The 23,051-nt window shown below is 36.8% G+C and overlaps 1 protein-coding gene across 1 annotated transcript in view; it reads right to left on the bottom strand.

The window, feature by feature from the left end:
• The window catches only part of MORC1 (MORC family CW-type zinc finger 1), a 183,062-nt gene that overhangs the window by 72,568 nt on the left and 87,443 nt on the right, over nucleotides 1-23,051 (bottom strand). The window contains exons 15-16 of the mRNA XM_004769143.1: nucleotides 4,236-4,364; nucleotides 1,249-1,354 (exon numbers count right to left, since the gene is read on the bottom strand). Of these exons, the coding sequence (XP_004769200.1) occupies nucleotides 1,249-1,354; nucleotides 4,236-4,364 (235 nt within the window). The remainder of the gene's footprint in view (nucleotides 1-1,248; nucleotides 1,355-4,235; nucleotides 4,365-23,051) is intronic.

Consider the following 23,051-nt stretch of genomic DNA (forward strand, 5'->3'; position numbering starts at 1 on the left):
CACTATCCTAATGCTATAGGAAAAGTTCTTAGCTCATAGGAAGAGATCAATATGAGTAACTCTTCTTCATATTGAAACCGAGCCAACTCTTGGATCTTATGTGGGAGATAAGTTTCAAGCCAGGGCTGGAACCCAGTTAGGAGTCAGAGACCTTGGCCAGTAGCCTCATGAACAGGTTTCTTAGCCTCCATCAGGCTTCAATTTTCACTCTAAAATGAAGGAGTGAGGCTAGATCAGTAATTTATAATCATGGCTCCCTGGAGCTCTAAGCTTTTTGCAGATAGTACAAAACAAAAAGGATAAGTGGAGTCTCAGGCCCTCAGATTCCCAGCTTCCAATTTAATCAGGAAATTTCTGCATTTATCTTATGTACTTGGGGTTTGAACAAATTTTATTTGGGGAAAACAGATTCTGCTGCAAACCAAAAAAATGAGACTAGAAAGCCCTCGGCCACAAGGAATCTCAGAGCCCTTACCACCTCTGCTATTTTCCTTAGTCACTAAATACAATAACTTGGGGACTCCAGGTAGCAAGGGTAGTAGTAGCAGTTTCTAAATGTTGGTGTGTGTGTGTGTGTGTGTGTGTGTGTGTGTTTTAATTTCCCTCCCCCTTTTTTTAGGGCTAGATAAAAATAATAAAACAGGAGTTATTACTCTAATGTCTATATTAGCAATATTGATCCACTTATCCAGGCCAAAGAACTTAGAAAAAACTCCATGGAGAAGCAACATTTGATTTAGGGGTGCCTTCATTAAAGGGGGATACTCATTCATTCCCTCCCCAAGGAAAATAACGTAAGTCTAAAGGGCCTATAATAACAGTGACATTCATCAATACTTAATTGGTCTTTTTCCTGTTTTAGCCTGAAGTTCTTCCTCCAAGAGCACAAAACAATGAAATCAATATGTGACTTAAATAGAAAAAGCACATGGTCTAACAGGTTAGTGCCCCTGGAGACACCCTCTGGATAAGGCTCCTTTACAGTAAGGCCGTGGAAGGCAGAACTCCAACAGTGGGTCATTGTCTCCTGCTGGTGGAAGCACAGAGCTGCACATCCCAAAGTTTGCAAATAGTTATATGCAGGTCTCCTTTATCTTGATAGAAAAGCACACTAACGAAGTACCTTTCCACAGGTGGCAAGGAGCTAGAAAGAGTTCACAGGGATGACTGCTATTAAGCTAAAATGTATCTATCGCTGACATTTTCCAGTTTCACACATATGAATTTAAGAAAACTATCAAAAACTACCTGTTTTCCAAGAGGTTAGGATTATTAGCACAAATCCAGAGGTCAAAAAATTCTTTTTCCTGATAAGTAACAGAAGAAGGCAAGACTCTCCATTTAAGGCAAAGATCTGATAATGGAAACAAAATCACAGACAAGAAAGAGCAGTCATAAGGAACATAGCAAGTAACATACTAGATCGCACATACTAAAAGTATGATGTTATCTTTCAATCCAGAGACAAGTGAATCCATGATCACATACCTTTATATCTGATGGCACAACTAGCCTGGGATTCTATAAGCTACCTCAAGACACCACCAATAAACTGTTGTCAATTATCGTTGTCGTTGTTATTGCTTAAGCTCTTTCCAATTGGTTCCTGCTCCTTTCAGCCAGAAGAATGTTGCTAATAGGACCCCACCTCTTCTTGAACCACAGAAAGACTTATAGGGACTTGACTCTTCAATTTTCTCTGACCTACAATCCCTCTGCTGCCACCACCACTTTCCATCTTCAACCACATGACTAACATAACAAGGAAAATCAAGCTCTCTGAACCATTTACACAGGTGCTCACTCTGCACCTGTCTCCTGCTCTTACCCCACCCTCCAGCCCACAGTTTCTGACTTTTGTCTGTTTCTTCCTGTCACTCCTTCTCTGCCTGTAGAACCAAGGCACGCCAGTCTCTCCAGGTTATTCTCAACTCTAATCCTGAATTCTATCCACATTATCCTGTGCTAAGATCCACAGGTAATGGATCTTAGGTAAATATTCTCTGTTCATCTAAGGTCGAGGCAGTATCCACATTGGTTAAGAACACAGTGTTCAAGTCACAGTGGCTAAGAACTAGAATAGCTCTACCGGTTACCACCTCTATGATCTTGGACAAAGTACTTGTCTATGCTTCAGTATCATCATCTGTAAAAAGAGATTAATATTAGCACTTACCCAAAAGGATCATTGAGGATTAAATGACATAATAATGATAAAAGACAACATTGCTAGGGATTATTCATGACAGTAAATTTCATGCATCAGTTCGACTGGTCCATAGGATACCCAGATATCTCGTCAAACATTATTCTGAGTGTGTCTGTGAGAGTGTTTTGGATGAGAACATTTGCACTGATAAACTGAATAAAGATTATCTTCCCTAACATGGATGGGCCTCATCTAGTCAGCTGAAGGCCTGAATAGACACACAAAAAAAGGCTTACTGTCCTATAAGTAAGGTTTTCGCCCTGTCTTAAGCTGAGACATCAGTTTTTTTCCTGCCTTTAGACTCAAACTACAAGGTCAGCAATTCTTGAGTATCAAGCCTGTCAACATTCAGACTGGAACTGTATCACCAGGTCTCCAGATTCTCAGGCCTTTAGACTCAAACTGGAATTAAGCCAGTGGCTCTCCTGGGTCTCCAGCTTGCTGACTGCAGGTCTCAAGATTCTTCAGCCTCCTTAATCATGTGACCCAGTTCACCAGAATTAATATCTATCTGTCTGACCATTCATCCATCTGTCCTTTTTCTTCTGTTTCTCTGGAGAACCCTAATACACCATCCTAAGCACTTAGTAAACTTCGTATGTGTTCATTCATTTTTTCACAAAGCTGTATGATGTGCCTACAAATACTAACCCCGTTTTGTAAATCTGAAAATTGAGGCTTACGGAATTCAAGGAATTTGCACAATTTAATACAGCTCAAGGATACTGGAAGTTGGATTCTGGCAGTACCCTGCACTCATAAAAAACACACAGTAACTTTTAGCCATTATTGTTATCAACCAAGAGGTTGTTGCATATTGTTGTATCATCAGTTTCCTTAATTATTCCTTCTAAGTGTGTGGCATGTATGTTCCTCTGAAATTGCACAGCCATGCCTTTCTTTGGAGATTTATAATTTCTCTCCTGGATCCTGGATGATGCCAGTGGTCTCCTCACAGGTCTGACCTCAATCTTGGCTTTAGGCCTACTCCAAATCATCCTAGACTGAGCTGCCAGAGCTACCTTACCACAAGTTACATATGACACTCAGGTCCTCTTTGGACCACTGCAGGGACAAGATGGGACAAGTGTTCCCTGGGCACAGTGTAAGTAACTACAGAATTTTGCACACTATTGTGTACTTTTTTGTTTGCCTGGCTGCCTTCCCCACTGGATGGCAGATTCCTTGCAGGTAGTAAAGAGCGCCTTTAATTCTCTAACCCTTTATATATTGGCTAGAAGATGGATGAGAGGCACATGAACCTAAGTGCTGAATGCTTCAGTAATGTTGTTCTCCTACCGAAAAACCCCCAAAGCCTCATCATTACTTATCAAAGTAAAAAAGTCCTTACTCTGGCATTCGAGGACCTCTAATAGGTTTACTCAACCTGAACACTCTTATCTTTTATTACTCATTCATCATTCATTCAGGAGTCAATTACTAAGCACTATATATTTAACACAGTGCTAGGTATTAAAAATTAAAAAAATAACGGTTTCTATTATTCTATCACAAAAATTTTAGCTGAAGTGTATGCCTGATATTAGCACATACTCCCCACTATTCCACCTCTCAAAATTCTATCTTTGAGAGACACAGAGGAAGATGACAGCATAGGCGAAGGAGCACAGGCTCCCCTTCTCCCACAAAGACTGCTAGATAACTGTCACATCACCCTAAATATCCCAGACATAGACCTGAAGACTGGGACAAACTCCACAACTAAAGGGAGAGAAGCAGCCACATCGAAGAAGATATCTCTGTCATGAGGCTTGACCTCAACTTCCACCACCTCCCTTTTTTTGAAACCGCAAGTAACTTTACACTTCTTTGACCTCATTTACCTTATTTTCATCTCGATTACAATTAGTTTCACGTGTTTCTGAACCTTTCCTAGGACCTTAATCTTCTTGAAAGCGAGACTCTGTCCCATCCACGTCCCTCTCACAACCCATTTTTTAGCACAATGACTTGCTATTGGGACCACACTAAATGTTTGCTGATTGGAATGGAATTCCAGACTCACCACACTGAATGATGAATGGGATGGCCATGGCTTGTCGTCTTTGATACTGAACAGAATCTAACGATTTCTCCTTGTCCTTGTCATTCTGGTATCCAAATTCATTCCAAAACAATGTCAGATTTCTATTACCTAAAAAAAAAAAAAAAAAAAAAAAAAAAAAAGCAGGCAAAAAATGATGAAAGAAAATTAAATCAACAAGATTAGAATATAAGCAAAATTTTAATATAAGCACACGTACATACAATATGATCTCAACTATGTAAAAACTACTACATATTCAAAAATAAGAAATAAAAATAATATTAGTTTTCTCTGAATATGGGTGAAATTTGTCTTCTGCTTTATATTTGTATTTTCCAAACTATATATAATAAATATATTATGATTGTAATATTTGTATAACAAAATTAAACACAATAGCAGTTATAAAAATATATACATATTGCAATAAACTATATATACAGGTGAAACTTTTTCTTAAATATTCCCAAGAAGCGATTGTACTGATTAAACTTAAAGGCCATCCTTCAGACTATTGATACATATATTTATCATCTTGTCTTACAGCCAGTTTCTTCACCATTATTTTATCTCTGGTCCCCTTCCATCTAGTGTTTTATACCCAACCCTTGCCCCAGATTCTATACTGCCTCCTTGCTTAGAAATAGCACTTGTCATGGAGGACCACTAGGAGCCCTTCTTAAGAGGTTGTGATCTTATCCTTTGATCCAGCAATAGTGCTGCTAAGACTCTTCCCTACAAACATACTAAACAAAGACTATATATATCACAATACTGTTTGAATAACAAAAGAAAGAAAAAGGAAACAACATAAAAACCTAAAATAGGGGGCGCCTGGGTGGCTCACTGGGTTAAGCCTCTGCCTTTGGCTAGGGTCATGATCTCAGGGTCCTGGGATCAAGTCCCGCATTGGGCTCTCTGCTCAGCAGGGAGCCTGCTTCCTCCTCCTCTCTCTCTCTCTGCTTGCCTCTCTGCCTACTTGTAATCTCTCTCTGTCAAATAAATAAATAAAATCTTTAAAAAAAAATCTAAAATAGGAAACTGATCATTTTATTTCTGAACAAGGGATACTAGGCAACCTTTAAAATAGGTATTTAGAGCTAAATACATAGTTGTGTCAAGACCTCTTGGATAGAGTGTTAATAACTTTTTTTTAAAGATATGAAACAGAAAACCTAGTATAGTCAATTTTTAATTTATAAAAAGCTTATACATATACAATTTTGATGGATATGCCTTCCTATTCCTAAAAGGAAATAGCAGAAAGTTTTAATAGTGGATGTCACTGGAGAAAGAGAAAGAAACCGAGAAGAAGGTGGGGGGGTAAGACATTTTCACTTTTCATTTTTTTACCTTTTGAACACTTAGAATATTTTTACATGTGCACGTAAAGTAAAGCACGTAATGTAAAGTAATTTACATTACTTTAAAAACATTAAAAAAAAAAAAGAATCCAAGTTTACCATTCTGTCCAATATGGTAACCACCACATGTGGCTGCTGAGTACTTGAAAAGTGGCAGATATAAAACATTTCACCTATGTGCAGTCAAACAGTGAGAATCTAACACATATACCTTGGAAATGAAGTATATGCAGTAGGACCAGCCTTACATCAACCTTAACATATGACTGTATAATCCATGTAAACTACAAATAAACATCCTCATACCTTACTACTCCTGTTAAAATTTAGGTTCAGAATGCTTTGTGACATTAAGCCCAGGAAGGAAGGAACTCTGTCTTCAAAAGGAAGTATGAAATCAGTCCAGGTTGAAAGCTGCCCCCACAAATTTCCAGCTCTCCTACCCTGTCTCTTCACAAAACCCCTAGCAGCTCTCCCAACAAATTTCCCTTTGGACTCTGCTTCTTGGGATTCTCTCAACTTAAACTCCTGGATTTCAGCTACTTGCTCAGCCATTAGTCTTGGCCCAGCCCAGACTCTTACTTCTTCATTGCACACCAGAGCCTGAAATATTCTTTGGTTTCTGGACAGGGCTTGTGAAACCTCATCCTCTGATTTCCACATGAACTATTCCATTCTTACTACATCAAAGTAAAAGGTGCTACAGATTAGAGTCAGGTGGCTTGGACTGTTGTCTCTGCCACATGTTAGTTGTATAACAATGGGAAGCTACTGAATTTTCTTATAAAGTTTTTACAGTAACTTGCCTTATAGGGTTATCATAAAGAATAAATATGAAGGTATATTAAAAACTATAGCACTCTGTAGAAATTTAAGTTGCTGCTGTATTATATTTATCCTTTCTTTAAATATTGCTTCCCCAAGGATACTGTACCTTTTCAAAGGAGGAACTGTGCTTTATAACTTTGCATGCCCTCAATACAGAGCTCAGCATCCTGCACCTAACAAGCCCTCAAAAAATGTTGCTGTTAATCTTGACAAACTACCTTATTAATGTGCTGTGTGGGTTAAAATGAAGGTGAAATCATGTCTCTCCATGAAACATTAACTAAACACAGTTAACACAACCCACCTAACTTCTAACACAAGTATCAACTGTGAACCCCAACATAATACCTTAAGGGTGATTAAATTACTAGGATGTTAGAAACACAGATACATAACTCTCACAGGTGGGATGATCCCTGCTCTGTGATCAAACCACACTTTAACTCTCACACATTACATTATAGCTTACTATATGCCTCCTTTTCCCTCTAGATAGCGAAAGCCTTGAAGAGAGTGGCTATGTTAGAATCTTGTTTCCAGACAGAGGCTGACACACAGAGTTTAATGTTTACTTGTAAGACTAAACAATACTAAAGAATAACTGACTATCAAAGCAGAAGAGAGGATATTCCGTAGCTCAAAATATCAAGAGCAGGCCTGGTAGAAGATATTATACTATTAAAAGCAAATATCAGGACAAAGAAAACAACCAGAGTTGTTCACTGTGGGGATCAGAAACAGCTTTTTCTAACTGCCAAGAGAAATTCAACTTTGTTTCTCCAGATAGAAACAACTCCAACATGCACAACTTACAACATGTTATTAAAACAAATTTCCAAGAACTGGACCCTGAAGACCAGGCAGATGCTTCAGTAAGTGGATAAGTAAGTCAGAGGGATAGCAGCGGGAGCAAACATATCATGCCAGTTCTATTTTTATTATGTGTTACTCAGTCTGCAGACATGTATACAGATAAACTGAAAAAAGTCCTTCCATACAAGGGAAACTCCATCAGGTTATCAGTGGTTTTTCAGCAGAAACCTTGCAAATCAAAAGAGTATGGAATGATATAATCAAAGTGCTTAAAAAAAAAAAAAAAAAAAAAACCTGAGAGCACCACTACCTGCCAACCCAGAACAATTTAGCCTGCAAATATGTCCTTCAGAAGTTAAGAAGACACAGAGAATTCCCCAAGCAAAAACCAAGGTTTTTCATTACCACTATCTTTCAAGAAAAGCTACAGGGAATTCTTTAAACTGAAATGAAAGGATACTAATTAGTAACTTGAAAACATAAAGGTGTAAGATTCACTGGTAAAAGTAAGTATATCATCAGATTCAGAATGGTGTAATACTAAAACAGTGTTGTATAACTCATTTACCTGTAGTACAAAGGTTAAGACAAAAATATTAAAAATAAGTATAGCTATAATAATTTCTTAGTGGATATATAATATTAAAACATGTGAACTGTGAAATAAAAAACAAAGAATGTTTGTGGGGAAAGAGTAACAATGTAACAACAAAATCTCAATTTTGTATGAGATTAAAGTTAACCTATCATAAACTTAAAATAGACTATTATAACTAAAGCATGCTTTATGCAAGCTTCATAGTAACCACAAAGCAAAACCTAGGATAAACAAAGTAAAACAAAACAAATGATAAAGCAAAACAAAATATAAAGAGACAGGATTCACAGCATTACACTATAGAAAATTATACAGCAAAGAGGACAGCAAGATAGGAAGTAACAAAGGACCTAAAAAAACAGCAATTAAGACATTAAGATAGCAATAATAAGTCCTTATCTATCAATAATTATGTTAAATGTAAATGGATTAAATTCTCTAATCAAAAACATAAAGTGGCTGAGTGGATTAAAAAAAAGACCTAACTATATGCTGATTATAAGAAACTTATTTCAGCTTTAAGGCTATATATAAGCTCAAACTGAAGGAATGAAAAAGATATCCTATGTAAATAGAAACTGAAAGAGAGTAAAAATAGCTATACTGATATCAGTCAAAAAGCACTCTAACCCAAAAAGCACAACAAGAGATAAAGGAAGTCATTTTATAATGGTAAAGGAATCAATTCATCAACAGGAAATAATAATTATAGATATGTATATATACCCAAAACCAGAGTACCTAAATATATTAAACAAATCTTAACAAACCTGAGGGCAGAATAAATGAGTACAATAATAGTAGGACACTTCATTAACCCACTTTCAACAATGGATAGATTAATCACAGAGAAAATTGTGAGGAAATACTATTCATGAATCATACTTTAGAGCAAATGGACCTAAGAGACACACAAAATTTCACTCCAAAGCAGCAGCATACACATTCTTCTCAAAACATGGAAGATTCTTCTCATAGAACATTCTTTTTTTTTTTTAAATTTATTTTTTATTTATTTTCAGCATAACAGTATTCATTATTTTTTTCACCACACCCAGTGCTCCATGCAATCCATGCCCTCTATAATACCCACCACCTTGTACCCCAACCTCCCCCCAACCACCACCACTTCAAACCCCTCAGATTGTTTTTCAGAGTCCATACTTTCTTCAGGACAGATCATGTTATACCACAAACAAGTCTTGACAAATTTCCAAATACTAAAATCATTATCAAATATCTTTTCAGGCTATAATAGTATAAACTAGAAATTAATAATAGGAGAAAAGATGAAAAATTCAAAACAGGCAAAAATTAAACAATATACTCTTAAATAACTAATCAGTCAAAGAGGAACTCAAAAGATAAATTTAAAAATATGTTGAGATAAATGAAAATAGAAACCGCATATCAAAACTTAACAGATGCAATAAAAGCAGTTCTAGGAGGAAAGTTCATAGTGATTAATACTGACATTAAGAAACAAGACAGATCTCAAATAAACAATCTAACTTTCTACCTCAAAGAGCTAGAAAAAGAACAAATGAAGCCCAAAGTTAGAAGGAAGGAAATAGCAAATATCATCAGAAATAAATGAAAGAATAGAAAAATAGAAAAGATCAATGATACTAAAAACTGCTTTTTGAAAACATAAACAGAATTGACAAACCCTTAATTAAACTAGAGAGTGAAGACTCAAAATCAGAAACCAAAGAGGATACATTACAATTGACACCCCAGAAATAGGAGAGATAAGAGACTACTGTGAACAATGATATCCCAACAAATTGCATAATCTAGAAGAAATGGGTAATTTCCTAGAAACATACAGATGTCTAACACTGAATTATGAAGAAATAGAAAATCTGAAAAACCTGTAACTCGTAAGAGGATATAATCAATCATCAGAAGTTTCCCAACAATCGGGCTCTCTGCTCAGCAGAGAGCCTGCTTCCCTCTCTCTCTCTGCCTGCCTCTCCATCTACTTGTGATTTCTCTCTGTCAAATAAATAAATAAAATCTTAAAAAAAAAAAAAAAAAAGGGCGCCTGGGTGGCTCAGTGGGTTAAGCCGCTGCCTTCAGCTCAGGTCATGATCTCAGAGTCCTGGGATCGAGTCCCGCATCGGGCTCTCTGCTCAGCAGAGAGCCTGCTTCCCTCTCTCTCTCTCTGCCTGCCTCTCCATCTACTTGTGATTTCTCTCTGTCAAATAAATAAATAAAATCTTAAAAAAAAAAAAAAAAGAAGTTTCCCAACAAAGAAAAGCTCAGGACCAGATGGCTTCACTAGTGAATTCTATCAAAAATTTAAATAACAATTAATGCCTATCTTTCTCAAACTCTTCCAAAAAATGGAAGAGGAGGGCACATTTCCAAACTCATTTTAGGAAGCCAGCATTATTCTAATTCCAAAACCAGATGAAGACACTACAACAAAAGAAAAGCACAGGCTACTATCACCAATGCATACAGATGGAAAACTCCTCAAAATAATACACACAAATGATATTCAACAGTACAAAAAAAGGATCATATGCCATGATAAAGTTGGATTTATCCCGAGATGAAAGGATGGTTCAATCAATATACAAATCAATAAATGCAATGTACCACATTAATGGAAGGAAAGATTAAAAACACATGATCATCCCAACAGATATAGAAAGGACATATGAGGACAACTATATTCAAAACAATGAAATTTACACCATATACAAAAAATAACTCAAAATGAATTATAGACTTAAATGTAAAACCAAAACAAATAAAACTCCTGGAAGAAAACATTAGAGGTAGCTCTTGGACATCAGTCTGAGCAGTATTTTTTGGGGGGGGGGAGGGGGTCTCCTCCGGCAAAGGGCAACAAAAGCAAAAACTTAACAAAAGAGACTACATCTAACTAAACAACTTCGCACAGCAAAGAAAACCATTAACAAAATGAAAAGGCAACATACTGAATGGTAGAAAATATCCGCAAATGACAAATAGTTAATAAGGGGTTAATATAAAAAAATATTCCACAAAAGACCTCAAAAAGCCAAAGTAATCTTGAAATAAAACAAAGCTGGAGGCATCACAATTCCAGACTTCAAGCTACATTACAAAGCTGTAGTCATAAGACAGTGTAGTACTGACACAAAAAAAGACACACAGATCAATGGAACAAAGCAGAAAACCCAGAAATGGATGCATACTATATGATCAACTAATCTTCAACAAAGCAGGAAAGAATATCCAATGGAAAAGAGACAGTGTCTTCAACAAATGAGTGTTGGGAAAACTGGACAGCAACATGCAAAAGAATGAAACTGGACCACTTTCTTACACCATACACAAAAACAAATTCAAAATGGTTGAAAGGCCTAAATATGAGACGGGAAACCATCAAAATCTTAGAGGAGACACAGGCAGCAAGTTCTTTGACATTGTCCATAGCAACTTCTTACTAGCTATATTACCAGAGGCAAGAAAAACAAAAACAAATGTGAACTTACTGGGACTTGAAGATAAAAACTTATGCATAGTGAAGGAAACAATCAGTAAAACTATAAGAAAGCTTACAGAATGGGAGAAGATATTTGCAAATGACTTCTCAGATAAAGAGTTAACATCCAGAATCTATAAAGAACTTATAAGACTCAATAGCCAAAAAACAAATAATCTAATCAAGAAATGGGCAGAAGACATGAACAGACATTTTTCTAAAGAAGACATCCAGATGGCCAACAGACACATGAAAAGATGTTCAACACTCATGATTAGGGAAATACAAATCACAACCACAATGAGAGATCATCTCATACCTGTCAGAATGGCTAAAATTAACAACACAGGAAACAAGAGATGTTGGTGAAGATGCAAAGAAAGGGGAACTCTCTTACACAGTTGGTGGGAATGCAAACTTATACAGCCACTCTGGAAAACAGTATGGAAGTTTCTCAAAAAGTTAAAAATAGAGCTACCCTACAACCTAGCAATTATACTACTAGGTATTTCCCCAAAGGATATAAAAATACTGATTCAAAGGGGCACCTGCATCCTGATGTTTAAAGCATCATTATCAACCATAGCCAAACTATGGAAAGAGCCCAGATGTCCACTGACTGATGGATAAAGAAGATGTGATATTTATATACAATAGAATATTACTCAGCCATAAATTAGAATGAAATCTTGTCATTTGCAACAACATGCATGGAGCTAAAGTGTATTAAGCTAAGTGAACTAAGTCAGTCAGAAAAAGACAAATACCATATGACTTCACTCATACATGGAATTTAAGAAATAAAACAGATGAACACAAGGGAAGAGGAAAAAAAAAAAAGAGAGGGAAGCAAACCACAGGAGACTTAACTATAGAGAACAAACAGGGTTGCTCTAGAGGAAGTGGGCGGCAGATGGGCTAAATGGATGACGGGGACTAAGGAGGTCACTTGTGATGAGCACCAGATGTTATATATAAGTGATGAATAACTAAATTTTACTTTTGAAGTCAATATTACACTATACATTAACTAACTAGAATTTAAATTAAACAAAACAAAAATCTATAAAGAACTCACTCAGTTCAATATCAAAAGAAAAAACCAATCCAATTAAAAAATGGGTAGATGACTTAAATACACATTTCTCCAAAAAAAAACAGATACAGCCAACAGACAAATGAAAAGATGCTCAACATCGCTAACAATTAAGGAAATATAAATCAAAGTCACAATAAGATACCATCTCATAACTGTCAGAAAGACCAGTAATAAAAAGACAAGAAATGACAAGTGTTGGTGAGGATATGGAGAAAAGGGAGCCCTTGTGCAGTGACTGGGAATGCAAAATGATGCATACACTATGGGAAAAGTATGAAGTTTTATCAAAAAACTAATAATAGAACTACCATATGATCTAGCAATAAGACTTCTGGGTATTTACACTAATTCGAAAAGATACATGCATCCCTATGTTCATTACAGCATTATTTACTGTAGCAGGATTTGGAAATGCCCTAAGTGTCCATCAGCAGACAAATGGATAAAGATATAATATACATATACAATGAACTACTAAACCATAAAAAAGTATAAAATTCTGTCATTTGTGACAGCCTAGATGGACCTAGACGATAGTAAGCTAAGTGAAAAATATCAGACAGAGAAAGAAAAATACCAGATGATTTCACTTATATGTAGAATCTAAAAAGCTAAACAAAGAAGAAACAAACTTATAAATAGAGAACAATCCGGTAGTTGCCAGGAGGAATGAATAAAATAGGGGAAGAGAATTAAAAAATATAATCTTCTAGGAGTGCCTGTGTGGCTCAGTCAATTGAATGTCTCTCGATTCTGACTCAGATCATGATCTCAGGGTTGTTGGTCTCTGCACTAAGCAGGGAGGCAGTTTAAGGTTCTCTCTCTCCATCTCCCACTTTCCCTTCCCACCACGCCCTCTCTCTCTAAAATACATAAATGAATCTTTATAAGTAAATAAATAAATGGTGTAAACTTCCAGTTCTAAAATAATAATACATGGGGATACAATTTGCAATATAGGGAATATAGTTAATGATCTGTAACAACTTTGTATGATGACAATTGATAGCTAGATTTATCATGGTGAGCACTTCGTAATATACATAAATGTTGAATCACTATGCTGTACACTTGAACTAATATAATAGTATATGTCCACTACATTTCAATTAAAAAACAATAACAAAATTCATTACCTTTTTAAGATAAAATCTCAAAAAACTAGGTATAGAAGGAATGTACTTCAACACAATGAAGGCCATTATGTCAAGCCCACAGCTAATATCATATTCAGCAGTGAAAAGTTAAATGCTTTTCTTCAAGATCAGGAAAAAGACAAGGATGCCTATCTCCATCACTTCTATTCAACATTATACTGGAAGTCCTAGTTAGAGCAATTAGATAAAAAGAAAAATAAATAGCATCCAAATCAGAAAGGAAGAAGTAAAAAAAAAAAAAATTCTGGTTTGCAGATACATTATAGTATGTATGGAAAACCTAAAGACTACAACCGAGAAAACTACTAGAACTAATCAACAAATTCAGTAAAGACAAAGGATACAAAAGCAACATACTAAAATCAGTCACATTTCTGCCACTAACAATGAACTGTCCGAAAGAGAAATTAAGAAAGCAAGCTCATTTACAATAATATAAAAAAACAGTAAAATACTTAGGATTAAATTTAACCATGGAGGTAAAATTCCTATATACTGAAAACAATAAGACACTTATAAAAGAAATTGCAAAGATACCAAATAAATGGAAGGATATCCCACATTCTTGGGTTGGATGAACTAATATTTTTTAAGTGTCCATACTACTCAAGCAATCTATAGAGTCAACACAGAAGTAGTATAAAAAACAATCTCCAAATTTGTATGGAACCAGAGAATACTCTGAAAAGCCAAAACTATCTTGAAAAAGAAGAAAAAAGCTGGAGGCATCACACTTCCTGATTTCAAAACATATTACAAAGCTATAGCAATTAAAACAGTATGATGATGGCATAAAAACAGACAGGATACTGTTGTATCACAACAGAGACCAACAGGATAGAATAGAAAGTCCAGAAATAAATCCACTCATATATGGTCAACTAATCTTTGGCAAGGGTACCAAGAACACACAATTGAGGAAAGGACAATCTCTTCAATATTGGATATCCACATGCAAAAATATGAAACTGGGCTCTATCTTATATCACATATAAAATATGGATATCCAAAATTGGATATCCACATGCAAAAATATGAAACTGGGCTCTATCTTATATCACATATAAAAATTAACTCAAAATGGATTAAAGTCTTAAAAATAAGTCCTGAAACTGTAAAACTCGTAGAATAAAACATAGGGGAAAAGCTTCTTGACACAGGTCTATTTTGTATACAACACCAAAAGCACAGGTAAGGAAAGTAAACAAACAATAACAACAAACAAAAATCAAACAAAAAACAAGTGGGACTACATCAAACCGAAAAGCTTCTTCACAGCAAAAAAAACAATCAACAGAATGAAAAGGCAACATACAGGAGGAGGAAAATATTTGCAAACCATCTATTGATAAAGGCTTAATATCTAAAATATGCACAGAACTCACACAAGTCAATAGCAAAAACAAAAAACATAACACTTACACACTGATAATAAAATGGGCAAAGGACCTGAATAGACGGTTGGCTAAAGGTATATGGAAATGTGCTAATCGTCAGGCAAACGGCAATCAAAAGCACAATATCGCCCCACACCTGTCAGAATGGGTATTATCAAAAAGAGAAGAGATAACAAGTGCAGATAAGGATATGGAGAAAAGGAAACCCTCACACACTGTTGGTGGGAATGTAAATTGATACAACCATTATGGAAAACAGTATGGAGGTTTCTCAAAATCTTAAAAATAGAACTACTATATGACCCAGAAATCCCACCTCTGGATATACATCTGAAGGAAATGAAATCAGTATCTCATAGAGGTATCTGCACTTTCATGTTCACTACAGCACTACTGAGAATAGCCAACATACAGAAACATGTCCATTGATGGATGAATGGTTAAAGAAAATATGGTTAGATAATGGAATATTATCTAGCCATAAAAAGTTGGGCATCCTGCCATCTGCAACATGATTGAACTTAAAAACCATTATCCTAAGTGAAAAGCCAGAGAAAAACAAACACTGTATGGTATCATTCATATGTAGATATCTAAAAAAAAATTAAAGTTGAGCTCATAGAAAGTAGAATGGTGGTTGCCAGTAGCTGTGGGGTAGGGAAAATGGGGTAATGTTAGTCAAAGGCTACAAGCTTTCAGTAATAAGGTGAGTAAGTTCTGAGGACCTAATGTATGCCATGACAACTATGATTAGTATTGATACTTGTAATTTGCTAAGAGAACAGATCTTAAGCATTCTACCTTCAAACACATGCAAAAGGATACCTGTGTGAGGGGAAGGATTGTTGATTAATTTGATTGTGGTAAATATTTCACAATGTATAGGTATATGTATATGTATATACATATCAAATCATCATGTTGTATATTTTAAGTTTATACAATTCTTTTTGTCAATTATATCTTAATAAATCTGGAAAAAAATTCTTGCTCTAGTCTGGAAAGGAATAGTAAAATTAATAATCATTCATGATATTAAGTTGGCTCTGGCTAATAGTGTGGTATATAATTATGGACATTTGGTTATATATGTGTCCTTAATAACTGATGTTTTTGTTAATGTTTTGCTAATGTCTTGATGAAGATTTTTAAATTGTCTTTTTATCTAGGCATTAAAAGAGGTGAAATTTCCAAAATTTGAAAAGTACTTGATTTTTAAAGATACATCTTAATACTTGTATTTTAAAATACATCTTAATATACATACTTATAAAGGCTACTATGTAGATAACCCAAACTTTATTAATTTCAAAATTATATTAATATCATAAAGGTATTCTTATCTAAAAATTCAATTTATTTTGTAAACAAGAAATGACCGCAAGCACACAGACAATATTCAAAATTATAAAAGAATACCTATCTTGAGATTTGTGCTTGAATAATCAACAAGCTTGTTAAATTAGAATAATCAGGGATTAGTGAACACAGAATTAAAGTCCTAATTTCTAGACGAGTATCTGAGAACTGAAAATTTAATTTACTGCTAGCTATGTACAGAGTACTTTATTCAGGAGATTCCAAATGTTTAAATTAATCTGATTAATTTTTCAGGAGACTTTTAAAACTCAGAAAAAATAATGGGAATTGGTGCAGTAACTTACTAAATATTTGCCAAACACCAGTAACTAAAAGAGCAGTTCACAAAGACTCTGCCTCTTAAAAGGAAATGAAATGCAACACCTTCCTAGATGTCAGTTTCACATCTATTCATAGAATGTACAGAGACATCCAGGGAATCAATTAGCCAAGAGAAGAAGTAATAAAACTCAGTAATAAACTACCAAAGCAAAGCTTTGATGGTTTCAATCAAAATAAGGAAGGTTACAACAGTTACAAAATCAAAGCACCAGGAAAACTGTAAGATGAAGGTACTTAAATCAGGTCCCCAACTTTAGGTAGTTCTGCAACTAAATAGATGACTATATTCTATTTTTAAAGATCTCCTGAGATAGAAATTACATATCCCTTCTCAGCGGTTTTTAAGTCATGCCTCCTGCTCTGTTGAAATTGTCCTGTTTATCATTACCCCTCATTCTTAGCCAAGCCAGACATCAGACCCTTCCTAAGATGATCCATGTGGGATCACTGATCATTTCTATTCATGCTGGAGTCGCTGAGATAGGGGTGGCAAACTGGTTTCAACCAACATGGCAACCCCAATCAGTTCATAGTGAGACCTGTATACTCTTGCGGAGGACTGTGAAGCCAAAGGCCACTAATGAGAGAGAGCTGCCATGGCGGCTTTAGAGTGTCAGCAGGGCACCTGATGACAGCTGCTACATAACCACTTGCCCAAAGACAGCAAAGCAAGAGGTCTTCAGTGCTAGTGAAGCTGCCCCCCCCCCTTTTTTTTTAATTTTCTGATTTTAATATTAGTCTGACATAGCGTTAGTAACCATGCTGCACTGAACATGTAATGGTACAATCTGAATCATGATTTGTTAAATATTATACCCCACACCCCCAGAATACTTAAGCTGGTCATAAAGTTAACTGTGTAAGTAAGTACATAAGCATAATCAGTTACAGACAGCCTCTTGTATAAATTGCTGTTTAGCAATACACAAACTGCCTCAAAGATGTATGCTTACAGGTAGACATTCAGTTATATCAATAAAACAGCATGTCCTGAAAGTATGGGCACATTTTAAAACATTTTAAGACAATTCTGTTAACCATAATAGTCCCACAGTATGACTGAGTAATAAGAACCACCTACTTTAAAAGCAAAAAATTTAATCAGTATAGTGCATGATTGATTCAACATAGTTCCCAGGGAACAGACCTCCATAGTTTCCCTTGGCTCCCGGGTGGGGCAGAGTGGGTTGTGCAAGTCTCACTCCACCAGGATGGTCAGTGGCAGATGTAGGTGGCAGCCATGGCCAGAATGTTTTCACGTCACTCTGCTATGAGCACAGAAGGCTCCAGGACAGAGCTCCAGGAATCTGAGGAATTGGTCCAAGTGCCTGGAAGTGTCAACTTCATTACCTCACCTGGCAACATAGCATCATTTTCTCTTGTTCTGTATCAGTGGTTTCCCATGAGAAGCTTCATAAGCTACACACACACACACACACACACACACACACACACACAGTTCAGAACCACTAACCACCCCCCTACCTGAGAAAATAACATGACAAAAAAATTAATTGAATTCAATAGCACTCCTATGTGATCCTAGATTTTACTATCCAAACTACATCTATATATATACTGGAAAAACTGTAGCATATGCATATGTAAGGTATAATGCCATTTTAGACAATTATTGGTAGACATGGATTTGAAGATTCCAAACCATACTCTAGAAACCTTTAGGGCTGCATGGCTCCCAGCTCAGAAACATGACATTGTGTGTGCTGGACCCTAGAAGGAAGAGGGTTAGGGGCCTCATTGACAACAAGCCTTCAGAAACAAAACTGACAAATGTTAGGTTTCTTTTGTGTCTTCCCTCAGGAAGAAAGAACTTTCACTTTCTCTTTTTAGATTATATTCTTATTTAATAATTTTCACTGCTTTTCTTTTCATACACTCAACTTTTCTAATTCCCTCTATAGTGGGGAAATTAAAATTAGACATAATAATCTAATCTAAAGCATAGTGCTAGAGTCCTGTGTTGTTATGGGCAATTGCCTAGCCAACCAGCTCACTCTCTCAAATACCTGGGTTAGCAAAGTTTATCTTTCTACCACGATATCCTTTGCTCAGACATACACAAAGCCCACCGACCTAAGGTCCTCAGAGATGTAAAGATTCAAAGTTACTTTTTTTTTCTTTTCTCATTTCCCTGACTTTACTCAGTGGCACGTTCACAGTGGGGATAGGGGTAGAGACACCAAGATTGGGCCTGATCTGTCCTGGAGTGCTGCGGGCAGCAAACACCATGCAATACAGACAGGAGGGGGCTCAGAGGGAGCTTAGTGGCTCCAGCAGAAACCTGTGTACCAGGGAGGATGCAGTGAGTACCTAGGTCCCCCAGCCCCCTAATACTGGGCTGAGGTTGAGGGGTGGGGTGGGGGGGCACAAAGTGTCTTCTCCAGAAGGGCCAAGTGGCCAAGTCCTTACCCAGGGCATAGGCCCACAGGGAAGGCTGTGGGACACCCTGGATGTAGAGCTGTGCTACTCTTCCTTTTCCCTTCTGGTGAAGGAAAGGAAGGTTCTGGGCTAGGCCAAGAAGCTTCCTGTCCTGCCCCTTCTTGTCTTCCACTAATCAGAATGGTGAGGTCTGCTTGACAATGAAGCCTTGCTTTGCAAGTATCTTCATGATGGTGGCAATATTCTTACAGTCATCAGTGCCTGTGTGTTTCAGGCTGATGCCCTTGTTCATATCTAGAAGTCCATTACTGGGCCGGCAGCCCATGGTGAAGCTGTAAGCCTTTTTCAGATCAACCCGCTGCTTGAAGTAATCTGCCACTGGCAAGCCCAAGTACTAGCACTGGCCCAAGAGCAAGACTTTCAGGCCCCAGTCTCCAGAGGAGACAAAAATTGACCTGATGTTTAGATGACCCTCTCCAACACTTGCCAACCATCCACCATGACTTGAATAATCCCAATGAGCTCTTGACAGAACAGATGTATTCTGTGCTGGACATGATTCACGTGCTGTGTATGTATTCTGGGCTGGATGTGATCAATCTTCATGGTTTGACCATTTAACTTCAGGATGGGGAGCACGATGATTTCCTCCATGCACTCTGACCCTGGCCAATGCAACTTACTTTTTTTGTTAATACAACATATGTTTAATGCTGGCTGCACTGTTTTAAATTCATGAAGATGAAACCTACTCTTCTTTACTCAATAAAGGTGCACATAAGCAGACTAACAGAGTTTTGAGGTCTTGCTCCTGGTATGGCAAGGGAAATCAGACTGGAAGAATAAGAGTGTATTTAATTCCAGACAAAAGACGGCCACCAGGCTTTTTAATACTTTATTTGCAATATAAGTAAGATCCTCTGAGATATTTTAGCATGAAAATTCATTGTAGATGTAAAAAATGTCATTATCATGATAATAATACAAGTGCAGTCAGAAAGAAAAGGAAGCATAACCACTGTCGATGGTGATAATTTCAATTACCAGGTGAAAGCAGTATAAATGGATAAAATCTAAGAATGTGATTTTTTTAGAACAGAAACCAATTCAGTGAACTCCTGAACCATCCTGCTATTTGCTGAAAACTGACATGAAGTAATGATTTTAAACATATTTATTTATACATATTTATTTAAAACATATTTATGTCCTATAAGTCAGGTAAATGTCTATCATTTTTGTTGTTTTAATTGGATCTCTAATCAAGCTTTTACTCAATACAAGTTTTCTGGGCATCTGGGTGGCTCAATGGATTAAAGCCTCTGCCTCTGGCTCAGGTCATGATTCTAGGGTCCTGGGGTCAAGTCCTGCATCGGGCTCCCTGCTCAGTGGGGAGTCTGTTTCTCCCTCTGCCTCTCTCTCTCTCTCTGTCTTTGTCTCTCATGAATAAATAAAACCTTTTAAAAAAATACAAGTTTATTATTTTTTAATCAGTATAGAGCTCTATGTTGTTTCTGTCAAATGGCTAAATACAAACTAGCATAGGTGACCAAATGGAAGATGAAAAAAGTTTTTCTGTACAGAAGTCTTAGAGCTAATAAATGATAAAAATATGATAGAAATACAAGATTTGGAACTCCTAAGGGATCTGAGCACTGACCATTAACTGCTCATATTAAAAGAGAGAGAATCAGACAATCTGATGGTAGAACACAATACTACCTATGAAGCATCTTGACAAAAAACAAATGAAAAAACTCCAAGTCTGAATTTGGTCAAGCTGCTAGATTCTACTCATTTGCAGAAAAATCAACAGAGGGATGCCTGGGTGGCTCAGTTGGTTAAGCAGCTTCCTTTGGCTCAGGTCATGATCCCAATGTTCTGGGATCAAGTCCCACATCAGGTTCCTAGCTTGGCAGGAAGCCTGCTTCTCCCTCTGCCTCTGCCTGCCGCTCTGCCTGTGCTCGCTCGTGCGGTCTCTCTCTCTCGGACAAGTAAATAAAATCTTAAAAAAAAAAAAAAAGAAAAATCAACAGAATGAAGAAAGCTGTTAAACCCCATCCAGGAAGGCAGTTAGCAAAATTTAGAGCATGTAGAAACTGAAACAACCAGTCCAGTTTTCCTACAATTAAATTGCAGGGGAAAACAAGGGAGAAAAAGAAAAGTGGGGATGGGTAAAAAGGACCATGAATTATATTGTGATGGGAAATAATTAGAAATTGTATTAAGGAAGTATTGATAGTTGTTTAGGTGTTATATCTGTATTGTGATTATGTTTTTAAACAGAGTTCTTTCTTTTATAAAGTCAGAAAATAGGCAGAAGACATGAACAGACACTTCTCCAAAGAAGACAAATGGCTCAGAGACACATGAAAAAATGTTCATCATTAGCCATCAGGGAGATTCAAATCAAGACCACACTGAGATAACAGTTAGAATGGCCAAAATTAGTAAGACAGTAAACAAGTGATGGAGAGGATGTGGAGAAAGGGGAACCCTCTTACACTGTCAGTGGGATGCAAGTTGGGGCAGCCACTTTGGAAATCAGTGTGGAAACTCCTTAAGAAATTAAAAATAGAGCTTCCCTATGACCTGTAATTGCGCTACTGGGTATTTACCCCAAAGATACAGATGTAGCGAAAAGAAAGGTCATCCATACCCCAATATTCATAGCAGCAATGGCCACAATCGCCAAACTGTGGAAAGAGCCAAGATGCCCTTCAACAGACAAAAAGATAAAGAAGATATGGTCCATATATACAATGGAATATTACGCCTCCATCAGAAAGGATGAAAACCCACTATATCAAAATGGGCAGGACTGGAGATAATGCTGAGTGAAGTAAGTCAAGCAGAAAGAGCCAATTATTGTGGTTTTTACTTGTAGAGCATAAGCAATAACATGGAGGACATTAGGAGAAGGAAAGGAAAAGTGAATTGAGGGAAATCAGAGGGGGAGATAGAGCAGGAGAGACTGTGGAGTCTGAGAAACTAACTGAGAGTTTTGGAGGGAAAGGTGGTGGAGGGATGGGTGAGCCTGGTGGTGGGTATTAAGGAGGGCATGTATTGCATGGAGCACTGGGTGTGGTGCATAAACAATGAGTCTCGGATCGCTGAAAAAATTAAATTAAAAAAATTAAAAACTAAAAAAGACATGATAAATATATTTGACATACAATGTCTGGAATTTTCTTCATAATCTAGTTGTTGAGGAGTAGGAGGAATATAGATGATACCAGTTTGACCAGGAGTTGATAACTGTTGAGATTGGATGATAGATTTATGGGTTTCATTATAATATTCTCTTTAATTCTAATTTCACAAATTCCCATATATATTAGTTTGCTAGGGCTGCCAATAACAACAACAAAATCCAGACTGGGTGGTGTAAATGATGGAAATTTATTTCCTCACATCATCTTTTCTCTGCAGACACCCATCCATAGACTCTCTGTCCAAATTTCCTCTCCTTATAAGGACACTAGTCAGACTGGATTAGGGCTCACTCTATGGCCTCTTTTTTTTTTTTTTTCAAGATTTTTATTTATTTGACAGGGATCACAAGTAGGCAGAGAGGCAGGCAGAGAGAGGAAGGGGGGCAGGCTCCCCACTGAGCAGGGAGCCTGATGCAGGGCTCAATCCCAGGACCCCAGGATCATGACCTGAGCTAAAGGCAGAGGCCTTAAGGCAGAGGGGATCCATCCAGGCACCCCTCTAATGGCCTCATTTTAACTTAATCACCTTTTCAAAGGCCCCAAATACAGTCAGATCCTGAAGTATTAGGGGTTTGGACTAAAACATAAGAATTCTGGGGAAACAATACAGTCCATTAATACCAAAATGAAAAATTTCAAAATGAAACATAACATATAAGCAGCACCTGGATGGCTCATTAAGTGTCTGACTTCTGCTCAGGTCATTATCTCAGGTTCCTGGGATGGAGCCTTGGGTCAGGGC

Source organism: Mustela putorius, unplaced genomic scaffold (assembly GCF_011764305.1).
Source record: "Mustela putorius furo isolate JIRA1106 unplaced genomic scaffold, ASM1176430v1.1 tig00003834_pilon_pilon_pilon, whole genome shotgun sequence".
NCBI classification, from domain to species: domain Eukaryota; kingdom Metazoa; phylum Chordata; class Mammalia; order Carnivora; family Mustelidae; genus Mustela; species Mustela putorius.